This window comes from Notolepis coatsorum, assembly GCF_963971535.1.
Source record: "Notolepis coatsorum genome assembly, chromosome: 3".
Lineage (NCBI taxonomy): Eukaryota > Metazoa > Chordata > Actinopteri > Aulopiformes > Paralepididae > Notolepis > Notolepis coatsorum.
The window spans coordinates 206,643,955-206,663,299 of record NC_140167.1 but is presented as its reverse complement, the minus strand read 5'-3'; the positions used below and the strand labels follow the sequence as shown (position 1 = coordinate 206,663,299).

Here is a 19,345-nt window from a genome sequence, read left to right as displayed (position 1 = left end):
TGGGTGCGCTACTGTAAGGTCCCTGAAACAGCCACAACGCTGCCATTTTAACAGCTCCAGGTCTTTGGAAATACACTGTATTAAGCTTTTTCACATGATTCCATTGTATATTAATGTCTATGGCTTATTGTTTGTTACAAGTCAAATACATTTGGCAAAATCTAATATAAGGTGATCCTTCAAGGATTAAAACAACACTTAAAACAAAAAAGGAGGTTAACGCTCTTATTCGTTTTACTAAAATAGCTAAATGCTCCATTGTCAACACAATATTTAGCTCAAAATTCAAGGGGGTTCCCCATTTCCAGTTGCAGTATTGTCTATGACCGGCAGAGGGCGATGTAAACCACTGAACGGACAGACTCTCGGCTCAGTGTCATCACATCATCCCCCGACACAGCAGAGCCCTGGCCTCACAGATGCTACTAATCAACATCTACCAGTACTCACAGTACCATATCACAGCATGGAACTAAAGTACATGTGTGAAACACACTTCATCAACCATGCACAATGTCATTATATGTTCTATGTGTACATCTCAATGTTGTGCAATAGTGTCATCAGTACTAACCTTGAGGAGGACATAGTGTCATCAGTACTAACCTTGAGGAGGACATAGTGTCATCAGTACTAACCTTGAGGAGGACATAGTGTCATCAGTACTAACCTTGAGGACACAGTGTCATCAGTACTAACCTTGAGGACACAGTGTCATCAGTACTAACCTTGAGGAGAGCCAGCGCCACATTGAAGATGATATTGAGACCCTGGAAGAGACAGAGAGGAGGGCAGTTAGTGAAGCAGCAGACTGTAGACACAGACCTGAAACAGCAGACTGTAGACACAGACCTGAAACAGCAGACTGTAGACACAGACCTGAAACAGCAGACTGTAGACACAGACCTGAAGCAGCAGACTGTAGACACAGACCTGAAACAGCAGACTGTAGACACAGACCTGAAACAGCAGACTGTAGACACAGACCTGAAACAGCAGACTGTAGACACAGACCTGAAACAGCAGACTGTAGACACAGACCTGAAACAGCAGACTGTAGACACAGACCTGAAACAGCAGACTGTAGACACAGACCTGAAACAGCAGACTGTAGACACAGACCTGAAGCAGCAGACTGTAGACACAGACCTGAAACAGCAGACTGTAGACACAGACCTGAAACAGCAGACTGTAGACACAGACCTGAAACAGCAGACTGTAGACACAGACCTGAAACAGCAGACTGTAGACACAGACCTGAAACAGCAGACTGTAGACACAGACCTGAAACAGCAGACTGTAGACACAGACCTGAAACAGCAGACTGTAGACACAGACCTGAAACAGCAGACTGTAGACACAGACCTGAAACAGCAGACTGTAGACACAGACCTGAAGCAGCAGACTGTAGACACAGACCTGAAACAGCAGACTGTAGACACAGACCTGAAACAGCAGACTGTAGACACAGACCTGAAACAGCAGACTGTAGCGTATATAATTCACTCATTAGACAACATGACCGCGCTGGAACAGTGTTGCTGATTTCATTTTGAAGATCAAAGATTCTGTGGTCCCCGTTTCTTTCAGACACAACACAAAAAGGTGACGCTAATTAATATCACTGTAGGGCAAGGCAATGTTTTCACAGACTGTCAGAGGGAGACAGGGGGACAAGAGACAGAAAGAGAAAGAGATAGAGATAGAGAGAGATAGAGAGAGATAGAGAGAGAGAGAGAGAGAGAGAGAGAGAGAGAGAGAGAGAGAGAGAGAGAGAGAGAGAGAGAGAGAGAGAGAGAGAGAGAGATCTGGAAAAACTAAGAGAGAGCTAGGAGAGAGATCTGGAAAAACTAAGAGAGAGCGAGAAGGGTGATGAGAGTGGCTGTGTGCAAAAAAAGAGCAAAACAAAGTGACATAAAAAAGAGGGAAAAGAGGGTGAGAGCAAGAGACAGACAGAAATAATGAAAGAAAGGATGAAAAACAAAGAGAGAGTGATGCGATGCTGATGTCAGCTCCACATGGGAACACCCGTCTCCTCAGTAGCTACGACAACCCCTTCACATGGCAACACGGAGCTAAAAATATCTACCCATTTCTATAAATAGCCGACGGGGACGGGGACGGGGGGACGGGGACGGGGGGGGGGGGGAGGGAGGGAGAGAGAGAGAAAAAGAGAGCGAGAGAGAGAGACCCTCTGTCTCCAAATATCACTCTCAGGAGGCCTCTAGATGGCACTAGGGTGCCGGGCAAGGTCTGTGTGTGTGCATGTGTGAGAGTGTGCGTGTTAGTCAGAGATAGAGAGAGGGGGGGGGGGGTAGACTCACACAGAGACTTGGAGTAAGAGAGAGAGAGAGAGAGAGAGAGAGAGAGAGAGAGAGAGAGAGAGAGAAAGAGCAAGAGCAAGAGAGCGAGAGCGAGAGAGAGAGTGAGTGAGTGAGAGACAGTATTAAAATCCTACACTGTGTGCCAACAAACTTCCACACGCGTGTCAGACCGTGATGGAGAGAGTCAGTGGGTAGCCAGTAGCCACACAGGCATTTATGTATCATACAGCTGGCAAACGAATGAACAAGGACACACACAACACATTCACTAACAAGTGCACGTGAAACATACACGTCAAGGCCGACTTCTCTGAACATTCAAACTGAGAATTCAATTCATCACTCTGATCAATACTTTTCCAACCTATGCAGTTTAAAGCCATGATCACTAACCACCGTGTATCAGTGTGTAACTGTTTTAGCTGATTTAATTTCTTTTAAATCTTGTATTTTAGGTGAGTTTGTAGCTTTGATTTTATCTTGTTGTGTTACTACTTTTAATCTGGTCTGTTTATTTGTCGTCATTGGAAACGAGGGCAACCTCAATGATCTCACAAGTATTAAATAGAGGTTTGATGATGATGATGATGATGATGATGATGATGATGATGATGATGAAGGGGTGTGTAGAGAGCGATGCCAAGTAGTAAGTATTTAGTAGTTTAGCATTGCTACCATTCTACATTGAATGGTAAATTACGGCATGAATATAGCACTTTTATCCAAAGCGCTTTACAACCTGTGCCTCACTTTCAGACAGGTGACCGTGCAAGGTTCCAACCTGCTCATCGGCAGCAGTTAGGGGGTTAAGTGTCTCGCTCAAGGACACGTCGATACGCTGCCGGGAGGAGCCGGAATTGAACCGGGAACCTTCTGATTACCAGGTTTTAAACTGTGTGGGTATCAAACAGGAAGAAAGACTGTCAGGTTTTAAACTGTGTGGGTATCAAACAGGAAGAAAGACTGTCAGGTTTTAAACTGTGTGGGTATCAAACAGGAAGAAAGACTGTCAGGTTTTAAACTGTGTGGGTATCAAACAGGAAGAAAGACTGTCAGGTTTTAAACTGTGTGGGTATCAAACAGGAAGACAGACGGTCAGGTTTTAAACTGTGTGGGTATCAAACAGGAAGAAAGACTGTCAGGTTTTAAACTGTGTGGGTATCAAACAGGAAGAAAGACTGTCAGGTTTTAAACTGTGTGGGTATCAAACAGGAAGACAGACGGTCAGGTTTTAAACTGTGTGGGTATCAAACAGGAAGACAGACGGTCAGGTTTTAAACTGTGTGGGTATCAAACAGGAAGACAGACTGTCAGGTTTTAAACTGTGTGGGTATCAAACAGAAGAAAGACTGTCAGGTTTTAAACTGTGTGGGTATCAAACAGGAAGAAAGACTGTCAGGTTTTAAACTGTGTGGGTATCAAACAGGAAGAAAGACTGTCAGGTTTTAAACTGTGTGGGTATCAAACAGAAGAAAGACTGTCAGGTTTTAAACTGTGTGGGTATCAAACAGGAAGAAAGACTGTCAGGTTTTAAACTGTGGGTATCAAACAGGAAGAAAGACTGTCAGGTTTTAAACTGTGTGGGTATCAAACAGGAAGACAGACTGTCGGGTTTTAAACTGTGTGGGTATCAAACAGGAAGAAAGACTGTCAGGTTTTAAACTGTGTGGGTATCAAACAGGAAGAAAGACTGTCAGGTTTTAAACTGTGTGGGTATCAAACAGGAAGAAAGACTGTCAGGTTTTAAACTGTGTGGGTATCAAACAGAAGAAAGACTGTCAGGTTTTAAACTGTGTGGGTATCAAACAGAAGAAAGACTGTCAGGTTTTAAACTGTGTGGGTATCAAACAAGAAGAAAGACTGTCAGGTTTTAAACTGTGTGGGTATCAAACAGGAAGACAGACTGTCATGTTTTAAACTGTGTGGGTATCAAACAGGAAGAAAGACGGTCAGGTTCTAAACTGTGTGGGTATCAAACAGAAGAAAGACTGTCAGGTTCTAAACTGTGTGGGTATCAAACAGGAAGACAGACTGTCAGGTTTTAAACTGTGTGGGTATCAAACAGGAAGAAAGACTGTCAGGTTCTAAACTGTGTGGGTATCAAACAGGAAGAAAGATTGTCATGTTCTAAACTGTGTGGGTATCAAACAGGAAGAAATACTGTCAGGTTCTAAACTGTGTGGGTATCAAACAGGAAGAAAGACTGTCAGGTTTTAATCTGTGTGGGTATCAAACAGGAAGAAAGACTGTCAGGTTTTAAACTGTGTGGGTATCAAACAGGAAGAAAGACTGTCAGGGTTTAAACTGTGTGGGTATCAAACAGGAAGACAGACTGTCAGGTTTTAAACTGTGTGGGTATCAAACAGGAAGAAAGACGGTCAGGTTTTAAACTGTGTGGGTATCAAACAGAAGAAAGACTGTCAGGTTCTAAACTGTGTGGGTATCAAACAGGAAGAAAGACTGTCAGTAGGCCTGCCGCGATAAGCAATAAATCGATTAATTGCCGCGATAATTAAAATTAATGCAATGATTTTGACGGGCGCGATTAATTGCTATTTGCGCGTTTGTTTTAATGAGGCGGACCCAGTGCCCCTTGTCAGTCACTGTCCGTGTTGGGAGGCGGGCCGCTGGCTTTACTACAGAGCAGTAGTATAATATCAATAACAACATTAACGAGACCCTCGTTGTGTCTATTCTGCTAACGTTACCTCTCATTGTGTCTATTCTACAAGCGTTAACGTTAACGAGCATTAGGCTAACAAGCTGTAACGTTACCAGTCGCGTCTATTTGCTAACGTTAGCATTAGGTAATAACCGGTTTAAAATGGATGGTGATTACCTCACGTTGTGTCTATTCTACTAGCATTAACGTTACTCATACAAACAATCAATAGCGAGTTATATTGATCACGCTATGTACGATAGCCATGCTAAAACGCTAGCACAACATTAGCACCTAACCTAACAACAAGCCTTAACAAGTCAGCGATCTTTTTGCGAGACTAAACTCTCCGCTCGGTGGCAAATTGTGTTGATGTCGGTTTTGTTTAATCAATAAATGAGGCAGAATACACAGTGACTGTATCCTTTGTTTATTGCACTTGTGCCTGCTGCAAACATAATGATTATGAAATCCTAGAGACGCGTCTCTATTCAGTGTTTCACGTGACTTTTCTGGTACCCAAAAAGTACCTGATAATAATCACAACAATACTTCCGGTCCGGTCGGTGGGCTTCAAAATAAAAGTCTTAAACACCGGAAAAGACGGAGCGGTGGGCTTCAAAATAAAAGTTTTGGGAAATAAATTTCTCAAAAAAAAATTCTCTAACCGGTCGCAATAATATCGCTTATCGCGATATTTTCGGGGCAATTAATCGCCCAGCAAAATGTGTTATCGTGGCAGGCCTAACTGTCAGGTTCTAAACTGTGTGGGTATCAAACAGGAAGACAGACTGTCAGGTTTTAAACTGTGTGGGTATCAAATAGGAAGACAGACTGTCAGGTTTTAAACTGTGTGGGTATCAAACAGAAGAAAGACTGTCAGGTTTTAAACTGTGTGGGTATCAAACAGGAAGAAAGACTGTCAGGTTTTAAACTGTGTGGGTATCAAACAGAAGAAAGACTGTCAGGTTATAAACTGTGTGGGTATCAAACAGGAAGACAGACTGTCAGGTTTTAAACTGTGTTGGTATCAAACAGGAAGAAAGACGGTCAGGTTCTAAACTGTGTGGGTATCAAACAGGAAGACAGACGGTCAGGTTTTAAACTGTGTTGGTATCAAACAGGAAGAAAGACTGTCAGGTTTTAAACTGTGTTGGTATCAAACAGGAAGAAAGACTGTCAGGTTTTAAACTGTGTGGGTATCAAACAGGAAGAAAGACTGTCATGTTTTAAACTGTGTGGGTATCAAACAGGAAGAACTAGAATAAATAGATAATGATAAAAAACAACAAAAAAAGAAATAATAATAATAAAAAAGAAAATAATAATAAAAGAGAAGAAAGTTATAGTATTAATAGTAGAGTATGTAAAAGGGGTTCAGGTAAAGTAGGACACAAGACTGAATAAGTTGGTTAAAGGTGTTTAGCTCTATTGTTTGTCAGTTTCTTCGTTGATAGTCAGAGTGTCGATATGTTGCAGAAATGGTTGCCAGGTCGCAAGAGTGGTAAATGCAATAATTTGCTGTGCAGCCTCAGATGTGAGTGTGGGGGTGTGTGGGATTCCGAAAAGGGCAGTGGGCTGTTCATTCTGAAATGTGATTCACTTCTGGTTTTTGCTCGTTAACTTTCACCTAGATCCTTTATTCGCACCCCCCCCCCCCCCCCCATTCATTGGAAAGGTACACTCATTGGCTACAATGCTGGCCATCAGCGGATGATTGGCAGTGCTGGAGCGTCGGGAGTCTGGGGTGGTCGTCTGACGTGCGGCGCGTAAAAAGACGCTCGCCTGACATATCGTCATGCAACTCAAGAACCGAGACGCGGTGGCGTTCGAACGGCAACAAATAGATCTTTCAAACAGTCATTTATATGTTTGGTGAAAAATGCAGCCCGAGCCGCTAGACGCTCGCAAAGCGCCGTGACTTTGTGCGTCACGCCCACGAGCTATAGTCACTTTCTCGCACCTACTCCTCAACTCTGCATGCGCAGATTGCCCACGGAGTCTCTCTGGATTGTCCAGAGATCTAGGTTTATAAATCTGCGCATGCGGAGTTCGGGAGTAGGTGTGGAAAAGTGACTATAGCTTGCCGATCGACTTGGGACTGGTCTCTCCGTGTTCAGGAGACTCAGGCGTATAAAAGACTATTGGATCATGTCTCCAGCGCCCCCACAGCCGTAGCTACAACCACTTAATGTCTTGGCTCTCATCCACATTCATTCATTTTCTCCCCACGCTCTCTCCCATGAGCTCAATGTAACGCGGAGGTGCAGCGGTCTATTCCTCCCAAATGGCCAAAAGGAAAAGTGGAATTTGAAAGCAGGACTTTTCCAGACAGGTGGGAGGCAGAATATAATCTATGTTCGTACTCTGCGCCGAGTTTACCCAGTGATTTGCCCAGAAATTTAGGTTTGAACGGCTCATTAATCAGTTTGCAGTTGACGTGGAAAACACACCAACCAACCAACCTGACTGAACTCCAATGTAGTCAAAGCATGAGTCTGTGGCGCTGCGCAGTTTGCACCTTTCAACCCCGACACAATGACCCTCCTGCCCCAGCTCCCCCCCCAGCTCCTCCTCCCCCAGCTCCTCCTCCCCCAGCTCCCCCTCCCCCAGCTCCTCCTCCCCCAGCTCCCCCTCCCCCAGCTCCCCCTCCCCCAGCTCCCCCTCCCCCAGCTCCTCCTCCCCCTGCCACTCCAGCTCCCCCTGCCCCAGCTCTCCCCCCTCCCCCTGCCCCCCCAGCTCCCGCCAGCCCCCCCCCCCCCCCCTCCCCTACCTGGTCGTTGTGCGCATGTGCCCCCTACTGGTCGGTACAAGGGAACCCTGAAGTCAACCACATGCTTCCTCCGACACACGCGGAGACAGCCAGTGGCTCTCTTCTCACCTGGCAGCGAGGACTCTCATTGGTGAAGTGTAACGCGTGGGAGGTCACGCTGCCTTCATCAAGTCCTGCCTTTCGCTGAGCAGGCGCCCAGACCTGACCTGTAGGGGTCACTGTCCACAACGCCAGATTACCACCCACCACTTCCCTCCCCCCTAACTCAGCCAAACGAGTTAGTATGACAACCGGCTACGCCATCCGACCGCCCCGACACCACTGTTCTAAGGTATATTTTAAGGTGTGTTTTTAAGGTATATTTTAAGGTGTTTTTAAGGTATATTTTAAGGTATTTAAGCAAGGACCAATTTCAAACAGATGATAGAGGGAGCAAATGAGACAAGAGAGAACGGAAAGGAAAAGACGAGGAGAGCAGATTCTCATCACACGGATCATTGAGTGAGAAACACCCAGGAAACTTTTAATTGTTCCGCCTGGAGCTTAGAGGGGGGGGGGGAGAGGGAGAGAGAGAGAGAGAAGAGAGAGAGAGAGAGAGAGAGAGAGAGAGAGAGAGAGAGAGAGAGAGAGAGAGAGAGAGAGAGAGAGAGAGAGGAAAGAGAGAGAGAGGAAAGAGAGAGAGAGGGAGAGAGAGAGAGAGAGAGAGAGAGAGAGAGAGAGAGAGAGAGAGAGAGAGAGAGAGAGAGAGAGAGAGAGAGGGGGAGAGGGAGAGAGAGAGAGAGGGGGCTGCTAGCTGCCTGGGAGCATTAAAATACCTTACAGACACTTCTGAGGTTATACTGTATGTTATACTGTATGTTATACTGGATGTTATACTGTATGTGATACTGGATGTGATACTGGATGTGATACTGTATGTGATACTGTATGTGATACTGTATGTGATACTGTATGTGATACTGTATGTGATACTGTATGTGATACTGTATGTGATACTATATGTTATACTGTATGTTATACTGTATGTGATACTGTATGTGATACTGTATGTGATACTGTATGTGATACTGTATGTTATACTGTATGTTATACTGGATGTTATACTGTATGTTATACTGTATGTGATAATGTTATACTGTATGTGATACTGTATGTGATACTGTATGTGATACTGTATGTGATACTGTATGTGATACTGTATGTTATACTGGATGTTATACTGGATGTTATACTGTATGTTATACTGTATGTGATACTGTATGTGATACTGTATGTGATAATGTATGTTATACTGTATAACTGTATATGATACTGTATGTGATACTGTATGTTATACTGTATGTGATACTGTATGTGATACTGTATGTGATACTGTATGTGATACTGGATGTTATACTGTATGTGATACTATATGTGATACTGTATAACTGTATGTGATACTGTATGTGATACTGTATGTTATACTGTATGTTATACTGTATGTGATACTGTATGTGATACTGTATGTGATACTGGATGTTATACTGTATGTGATACTGTATGTGATACTATATGTGATACTATATGTGATACTGTATGTGATACTGTATGTGATACTGTATGTGATACTGTATAACTGTATGTGATACTGTATGTGATACTGTATGTGATACTGTATGTGATACTGTATGTGATACTGTATGTTATACTGTATGTGATACTGTATGTGATACTGTATGTTATACTGTATGTTATACTGTATGGATGTGATACTGTATGTGATACTGTATGTGATACTGTATGTGATACTGGATGTGATACTGGATGTGATACTGGATGTGATACTGGATGTGATACTGTATGTGATACTGTATGTGATACTGTATGTGATACTATATGTGATACTGTATGTGATACTGTATGTGATACTGTATGTTATACTGTATGTGATACTGTATGTGATACTGTATGTGATACTGTATGTTATACTGTATGTGATACTGTATGTTATACTGTATGTGATACTGTATGTGATAATGTTATACTGTATGTTATACTATATGTGATACTGTATGTGATACTGTATGTGATACTGTATGTGATACTGTATGTGATACTGTATGTTATACTGTATGTGATACTGTATGTGATACTGTATGTGATACTGTATGTTATACTGTATGTGATACTGTATGTGATAATGTTATACTGTATGTTATACTATATGTTATACTGTATGTGATACTGTATGTGATACTGTATGTTATACTGTATGTTATACTGGATGTGCTACTGGATGTTATACTGTATGTTATACTGGATGTTATACTGTATGTGATACTATATGTGATACTGTATAACTGTATGTGATACTGTATGTGATACTGTATGTGATACTGTATGTTATACTGTATGTGATACTGTATGTGATACTGTATGTGATACTGGATGTTATACTGTATGTGATACTGGATGTTATACTGTATGTGATACTGTATGTGATACTATATGTGCTACTGTATGTGATACTGTATGTTATACTGTATGTTATACTGTATGTTATACTGTATGTGATACTGTATGTGATACTGTATGTTATACTATATGTGATACTGTATGTTATACTGTATGTGATACTGTATGTGATACTGTATGTTATACTGTATGTTATACTGTATGTTATACTATATGTGATACTGTATGTTATACTGTATGTTATACTGTATGTTATACTATATGTGATACTGTATGCGATACTGTATGTGATACTGTATGTGATACTGTATGTTATACTGTATGTGATACTGTATGTTATACTGTATGTTATACTATGTGATACTGTATGTGATAATGTTATACTATATGTGATACTGTATGTTATACTGTATGTTATACTGTATGTGATACTGTATGTGATACTGTATGTTATACTGTATGTTATACTGTATGTTATAATGTATGTGATACTGTATACTGTATGTTATACTGTATGTTATACTATATGTGATACTGTATGTTATACTGTATGTTATACTATATGTGATACTGTATGTTATACTGTATGTGATACTGTATGTTATAATGTATGTGATACTGTATGTTATACTGTATGTTATACTGTATGTGATACTGTATGTTATACTGTATGTTATACTGGATGTGATACTGGATGTGATACTGGATGTTATACTGTATGTTATACTGTATGTGATACTGTATGTGATACTGTATGTGATACTGTATGTGATACTGTATGTTATACTGTATGTGATACTGTATGTGATACTGTATGTTATACTGTATGTTATACTGTATGTTATACTATATGTGATACTGTATGTTATACTGGATGTTATACTATATGTGATACTGTATGTGATAATGTTATACTGTATGTTATAATGTATGTGATACTGTATGTGATACTGTATGTTATACTGTATGTGATACTGTATGTTATACTGTATGTGATACTGTATGTTATACTATATGTGATACTGTATGTTATACTGTATGTGATACTGTATGTTATAATGTATGTTATACTGTATGTGATACTGGATGTTATACTGTATGTGATACTGTATGTTATACTGTATGTTATAATGTATGTGATACTGTATGTTATACTGTATGTTATACTGGATGTTATACTGTATGTGATACTGTATGTTATACTGTATGTGATACTGTATGTTATAATGTATGTTATACTGTATGTGATAATGTATGTTATACTGTATGTGATACTGTATGTTATACTGTATGTTATAATGTATGTGATACTGTATGTTATACTGTATGTTATACTGGATGTTATACTGTATGTGATACTGTATGTTATACTGTATGTTATAATGTATGTTATACTGTATGTGATACTGGATGTTATACTGTATGTGATACTGTATGTTATACTGTATGTTATAATGTATGTGATACTGTATGTTATACTGTATGTTATACTGGATGTTATACTGTATGTGATACTGTATGTTATACTGTATGTGATACTGTATGTTATAATGTATGTTATACTGTATGTGATAATGTTATACTGTATGTTATACTATATGTGATACTGTATGTTATACTGTATGTGATACTGTATGTTATACTATATGTGATACTGTATGTGATAATGTTATACTGTATGTTATACTGTATGTTATACTGTATGTTATACTATATGTGATACTGTATGTTATACTATATGTGATACTGTATGTGATAATGTTATACTGTATGTTATACTGTATGTTATACTGTATGTGATACTGTATGTTATACTGTATGTGATACTGGATGTTATACTGTATGTGATACTGTATGTTATACTGTATGTTATACTGTATGTTATAATGTATGTGATACTGGATGTTATACTGTATGTGATACTGTATGTGATACTGTATGTGATACTGTATGTTATACTGGATGTTATACTGTATGTGATACTGTATGTTATACTGTATGTGATACTGTATGTGATACTGTATGTTATACTGGATGTTATACTGTATGTTATACTGTATGTGATACTGTATGTGATACTGTATGTTATACTGTATGTGATACTATATGTGATACTGTATGTGATAATGTTATACTGTATGTTATAATGTATGTGATACTGTATGTGATACTGTATGTTATACTGTATGTTATACTGTATGTGATACTGTATGTGATACTGTATGTGATACTGTATGTTATACTGTATGTTATACTGGATGTTATACTGTATGTTATACTGTATGTTATAATGTATGTTATACTGTATGTGATAATGTTATACTGTATGTTATACTATATGTGATACTGTATGTTATACTGTATGTGATACTGTATGTTATACTATATGTGATACTGTATGTTATACTGTATGTTATACTATATGTGATACTGTATGTGATAATGTTATACTGTATGTTATACTGTATGTTATACTGTATGTGATACTGTATGTGATACTGTGATACTGTATGTGATACTGTATGTGATACTGTATGTTATACTGTATGTTATACTGTATGTGATACTGGATGTGATACTGGATGTGATACTGTATGTGATACTGTATGTTATACTGTATGTTATACTATATGTTATACTGTATGTTATACTGTATGTTATACTGTATGTGATACTGTATGTGATACTATATGTGATACTGTATGTTATACTGTATGTTATACTATATGTTATACTGTATGTTATACTATATGTGATACTGTATGTGATACTGTATGTGATACTGTATGTTATAATGTATGTTATACTGGATGTTATACTGGATGTTATACTGTATGTTATACTGTATGTTATAATGTATGTGATAATGTTATACTGTATGTGATACTGTATGTGATACTGTATGTTATACTGTATGTTATACTGTATGTGATAATGTTATACTGTATGTTATACTGTATGTTATACTGTATGTTATACTATATGTGATACTATATGTGATACTGTATGTTATACTGTATGTTATACTGTATGTTATACTGTATGTGATACTGGATGTTATACTGTATGTTATACTGTATGTGATACTATATGTGATACTGTATGTGATACTGTATGTGATACTGTATGTTATACTGTATGTTATACTGGATGTTATACTGTATGTTATACTGTATGTTATAATGTATGTTATACTGTATGTGATAATGTTATACTGTATGTGATACTGTATGTTATACTGTATGTTATACTGTATGTTATAATGTTATACTGTATGTTATACTGTATGTTATACTGTATGTTATACTGTATGTTATACTATATGTGATACTGTATGTTATACTGTATGTTATACTGTATGTTATACTGTATGTTATACTGTATGTGATACTATATGTTATACTGTATGTTATACTGTATGTTATACTGTATGTTATACTGTATGTGATACTGTATGTTATACTGTATGTGATACTATATGTGATACTGTATGTTATACTGTATGTTATACTGTATGTTATAATGTATGTTATACTGTATGTTATACTATATGTGATACTGTATGTTATACTGTATGTTATACTGTATGTGATACTATATGTGATACTGTATGTGATACTGGATGTTATACTGGATGTTATACTGTATGTTATACTGTATGTGATACTGTATGTTATACTGTATGTGATACTGTATGTTATACTGTATGTGATACTGGATGTTATACTGTATGTGATACTGTATGTTATACTGTATGTTATACTGTATGTTATACTGTATGTTATAATGTATGTGATACTGTATGTTATACTGGATGTGATACTGTATGTGATACTGTATGTGATACTGTATGTGATACTGTATGTTATACTGGATGTGATACTGTATGTGATACTGTATGTGATACTGTATGTTATACTGTATGTTATACTGTATGTGATACTATATGTGATACTGTATGTGATAATGTTATACTGTATGTTATAATGTATGTGATACTGTATGTGATACTGTATGTGATACTGTATGTGATACTGGATGTTATACTGTATGTGATACTGTATGTGATACTGTATGTGATAATGTATGTTATACTGTATGTTATACTGGATGTTATACTGTATGTTATACTGTATGTTATAATGTATGTTATACTGTATGTGATAATGTTATACTGTATGTTATACTATATGTGATACTGTATGTTATACTGTATGTGATACTGTATGTTATACTATATGTGATACTGTATGTTATACTGTATGTGATACTGTATGTTATACTGTATGTTATACTGTATGTGATACTGTATGTTATACTGTATGTGATACTGTATGTGATACTGTATGTGATACTGTATGTGATACTGGATGTGATACTGGATGTTATACTGGATGTTATACTGTATGTGATACTGTATGTTATACTGTATGTTATACTATATGTTATACTGTATGTTATACTGTATGTGATACTGTATGTGATACTATATGTGATACTGTATGTTATACTGTATGTTATACTATATGTTATACTGTATGTTATACTATATGTGATACTATATGTGATACTGTATGTGATACTGTATGTTATAATGTATGTTATACTGTATGTTATACTGGATGTTATACTGTATGTTATACTGTATGTTATAATGTATGTGATAATGTTATACTGTATGTGATACTGTATGTGATACTGTATGTTATACTGTATATTATACTGTATGTGATAATGTTATACTGTATGTTATACTGTATGTGATACTGTATGTTATACTGGATGTTATACTGTATGTGATACTGTATGTTATACTGTATGTGATACTGTATGTGATAATGTATGTGATACTATATGTGATACTGTATGTGATACTGTATGTTATACTGTATGTGATACTGTATGTTATACTGTATGTTATACTGTATGTGATACTATATGTGATACTGTATGTGATAATGTTATACTGTATGTTATAATGTATGTGATACTGTATGTGATACTGTATGTGATACTGTATGTTATACTGGATGTTATACTGTATGTGATACTGTATGTGATACTGTATGTGATACTGTATGTTATACTGTATGTTATACTGGATGTTATACTGTATGTTATAATGTATGTTATACTGTATGTGATAATGTTATACTGTATGTTATACTATATGTGATACTGTATGTTATACTGTATGTGATACTGTATGTTATACTATATGTGATACTGTATGTTATACTGTATGTTATACTATATGTGATACTGTATGTGATAATGTTATACTGTATGTGATACTGTATGTGATACTGTATGTGATACTGTATGTGATACTGTATGTGATACTGGATGTTATACTGTATGTGATACTGTATGTGATACTGTATGTGATACTGTATGTGATACTGTATGTGATACTGTATGTTATACTATATGTTATACTGTATGTTATACTGTATGTTATACTGTATGTGATACTGTATGTGATACTGTATGTTATACTATATGTTATACTGTATGTTATACTGTATGTTATACTGTATGTGATACTGTATGTGATACTATATGTGATACTGTATGTTATACTGTATGTTATACTATATGTTATACTGTATGTTATACTATATGTGATACTATATGTGATACTGTATGTGATACTGTATGTTATAATGTATGTTATACTGTATGTTATACTGGATGTTATACTGTATGTTATACTGTATGTTATAATGTATGTGATAATGTTATACTGTATGTGATACTGTATGTTATACTGTATGTTATACTGTATGTTATACTGTATGTGATAATGTTATACTGTATGTTATACTGTATGTTATACTGTATGTTATACTGTATGTTATACTATATGTGATACTATATGTGATACTGTATGTTATACTGTATGTTATACTATATGTTATACTGTATGTTATACTGTATGTGATACTGGATGTTATACTGTATGTTATACTGTATGTGATACTATATGTGATACTGTATGTGATACTGTATGTTATAATGTATGTTATACTGTATGTTATACTGGATGTTATACTGTATGTTATACTGTATGTTATAATGTATGTTATACTGTATGTGATAATGTTATACTGTATGTGATACTGTATGTGATACTGTATGTTATACTGTATGTTATACTGTATGTTATACTGTATGTGATAATGTTATACTGTATGTTATACTGTATGTTATACTGTATGTTATACTATATGTGATACTGTATGTTATACTGTATGTTATACTGTATGTTATACTGTATGTTATACTGTATGTGATACTGTATGTGATACTGTATGTGATACTGTATGTTATACTGTATGTTATACTGTATGTTATACTATATGTGATACTGTATGTTATACTGTATGTTATACTGTATGTGATACTGTATGTTATACTGTATGTTATACTGTATGTGATACTGGATGTTATACTGGATGTTATACTGTATGTGATACTGTATGTGATACTGTATGTTATACTGTATGTGATACTGTATGTGATACTGGATGTGATACTGTATGTTATACTGTATGTTATACTGTATGTTATACTGTATGTGATAATGTTATACTGTATGTTATACTGTATGTTATACTGTATGTTATACTATATGTTATACTATATGTTATACTGTATGTTATACTGTATGTTATACTGTATGTTATACTGTATGTGATACTGTATGTTATACTGTATGTTATACTGTATGTTATACTGTATGTGATACTGTATGTTATACTGTATGTTATACTGTATGTGATACTATATGTGATACTGTATGTTATACTGTATGTTATACTGTATGTTATACTGTATGTTATACTATATGTTATACTGTATGTTATACTGTATGTTATACTGTATGTGATACTGTATGTTATACTGTATGTTATACTGTATGTGATACTGGATGTTATACTGGATGTTATACTGTATGTGATACTGTATGTGATACTGTATGTTATACTGTATGTGATACTGTATGTGATACTGGATGTTATACTGTATGTTATACTGTATGTGATACTGTATGTTATACTGTATGTTATACTGTATGTTATACTGTATGTTATACTATATGTGATACTGTATGTTATACTGTATGTGATACTGTATGTGATACTGTATGTTATACTGTATGTGATAATGTTATACTGTATGTGATACTATATGTGATACTGTATGTTATACTGGATGTTATACTGGATGTTATACTGTATGTTATACTGTATGTTATACTGTATGTGATACTGTATGTTATACTGTATGTGATACTGTATGTGATACTGTATGTTATACTGTATGTGATACTGTATGTTATACTGTATGTTATACTGTATGTGATACTGTATGTTATACTGTATGTGATACTGTATGTTATACTGGATGTGATACTGTATGTTATACTGTATGTTATACTGGATGCACTGCTTCTGGCTGTGGCTGCATCTGGATGATTGGTGAAGTTGCGTTGACAGCTCAACTATATGGGTCGATTACAGGGTTAACTATTCTGAGGTGCAATGCAGTCATATGAGAGAGAGAGATGATAGAGAGAGAGATGATATAGAGAGAGATGATAGAGAGAGAGATGATAGAGAGAGAGATGATAGAGAGAGAGATGATAGAGTGAGAGATGATAGAGTGAGAGATGATAGAGAGATAGATGATAGAGTGAGAGATGATAGAGTGAGAGATGATAGAGTGAGAGATGATAGAGAGATAGATGATAGAGTGAGAGATGATAGAGTGAGAGATGATAGAGAGAGAGATGATAGAGTGAGAGATGATAGAGTGAGAGATGATAGAGTGAGAGATGATAGAGAGATAGATGATAGAGTGAGAGATGATAGAGAGAGAGATGATAGAGTGAGAGATGATAGAGTGAGAGATGATAGAGAGAGAGATGATAGAGTGAGAGATGATAGAGAGAGATGATAGAGAGAGAGATGATAGAGTGAGAGATGATAGAGAGAGAGATGATAGAGTGAGAGATGATAGAGAGAGATGATAGAGAGAGAGATGATAGAGTGAGAGATGATAGAGAGAGAGATGATATAGAGAGAGAGATGATAGAGAGAGAGATGATATAGAGAGAGAGATGATAGAGAGAGAGCGAGAGAGAGACAGAGAGAGAGAGATATGATAGAGTGAGAGATGATAGAGTGAGAGATGATAGAGTGAGAGATGATAGAGTGAGAGATGATAGAGAGAGAGATGATAGAGAGAGAGATGATAGAGTGAGAGATGATAGAGAGAGAGATGATATAGAGTGAGAGATGATAGAGAGATGATAGAGTGAGAGATGATGGAGTGAGATATGATAGAGAGAGAGATGATAGAGAGAGATGATAGAGTGAGAGATGATGGAGTGAGAGATGATAGAGTGAGAGATGATAGAGTGAGAGATGATAGAGTGAGAGATGATAGAGTGAGAGATGATAGAGTGAGAGATGATAGAGAGAGAGATGATAGAGTGAGAGATGATAGAGTGAGAGATGATAGAGTGAGAGATGGACAAAGGCATCAGCTAAATTACAAAATGTAATGTAAAATGTACCTGGTTTTCCATTTAGAAATAAAGTCTTAAGAGCTTTTATGAGAAGGCTGAAAATAAAGCTTAAGGGGTAAATTAAAGTGAAAGTTAAAATCAATTATGGCCTCCAACTGGTACATTAGCGTGATTACATATGCACGCCGCATTTCTCGGAGACGCTCTCTGATTGGCCGACGCCTATTTCTACACTGGTTAAGCTTAGGCACTCTTTCGAAGTTGGTTAAGGTTAGAGTTTGTCTTAGAGCATGGCGATAGAACGCCAGGTAGTTTGCAGGCTGTTTGACGAGGAAATGGGCAAAGACACAGCTCGTCACGGATTGGGCAAGCGTGTCAGTGGCCAATCAGAGAGCGTCAGTCAGTGCCAATCAGAGAGCGTCTCCGAGAAATGCGGCGTGCATATGTAATCACGCGGTACATTAGGTTAGGTTTAGCAAACCAACTGGAACTGATGGCAAACATAGCCTGAGCTGTTTAAAGATGTTTATTGAACTAGCCATGTAATACGGGTTTTAAGATGTTTAGTGAACTTCTATTAATTTATTTTATTTGTT

General features: G+C 36.9%; 1 protein-coding gene across 1 annotated transcript in view; it reads right to left on the bottom strand.

The window, feature by feature from the left end:
• Window positions 1-19,345, bottom strand: part of rabgap1l (RAB GTPase activating protein 1-like) — a 573,823-nt gene that overhangs the window by 132,112 nt on the left and 422,366 nt on the right. Inside the window, exon 18 of the mRNA XM_084311549.1 lies at window positions 729-770. Within this exon, the coding sequence (XP_084167675.1) occupies window positions 729-770 (42 nt within the window). The remainder of the gene's footprint in view (window positions 1-728; window positions 771-19,345) is intronic.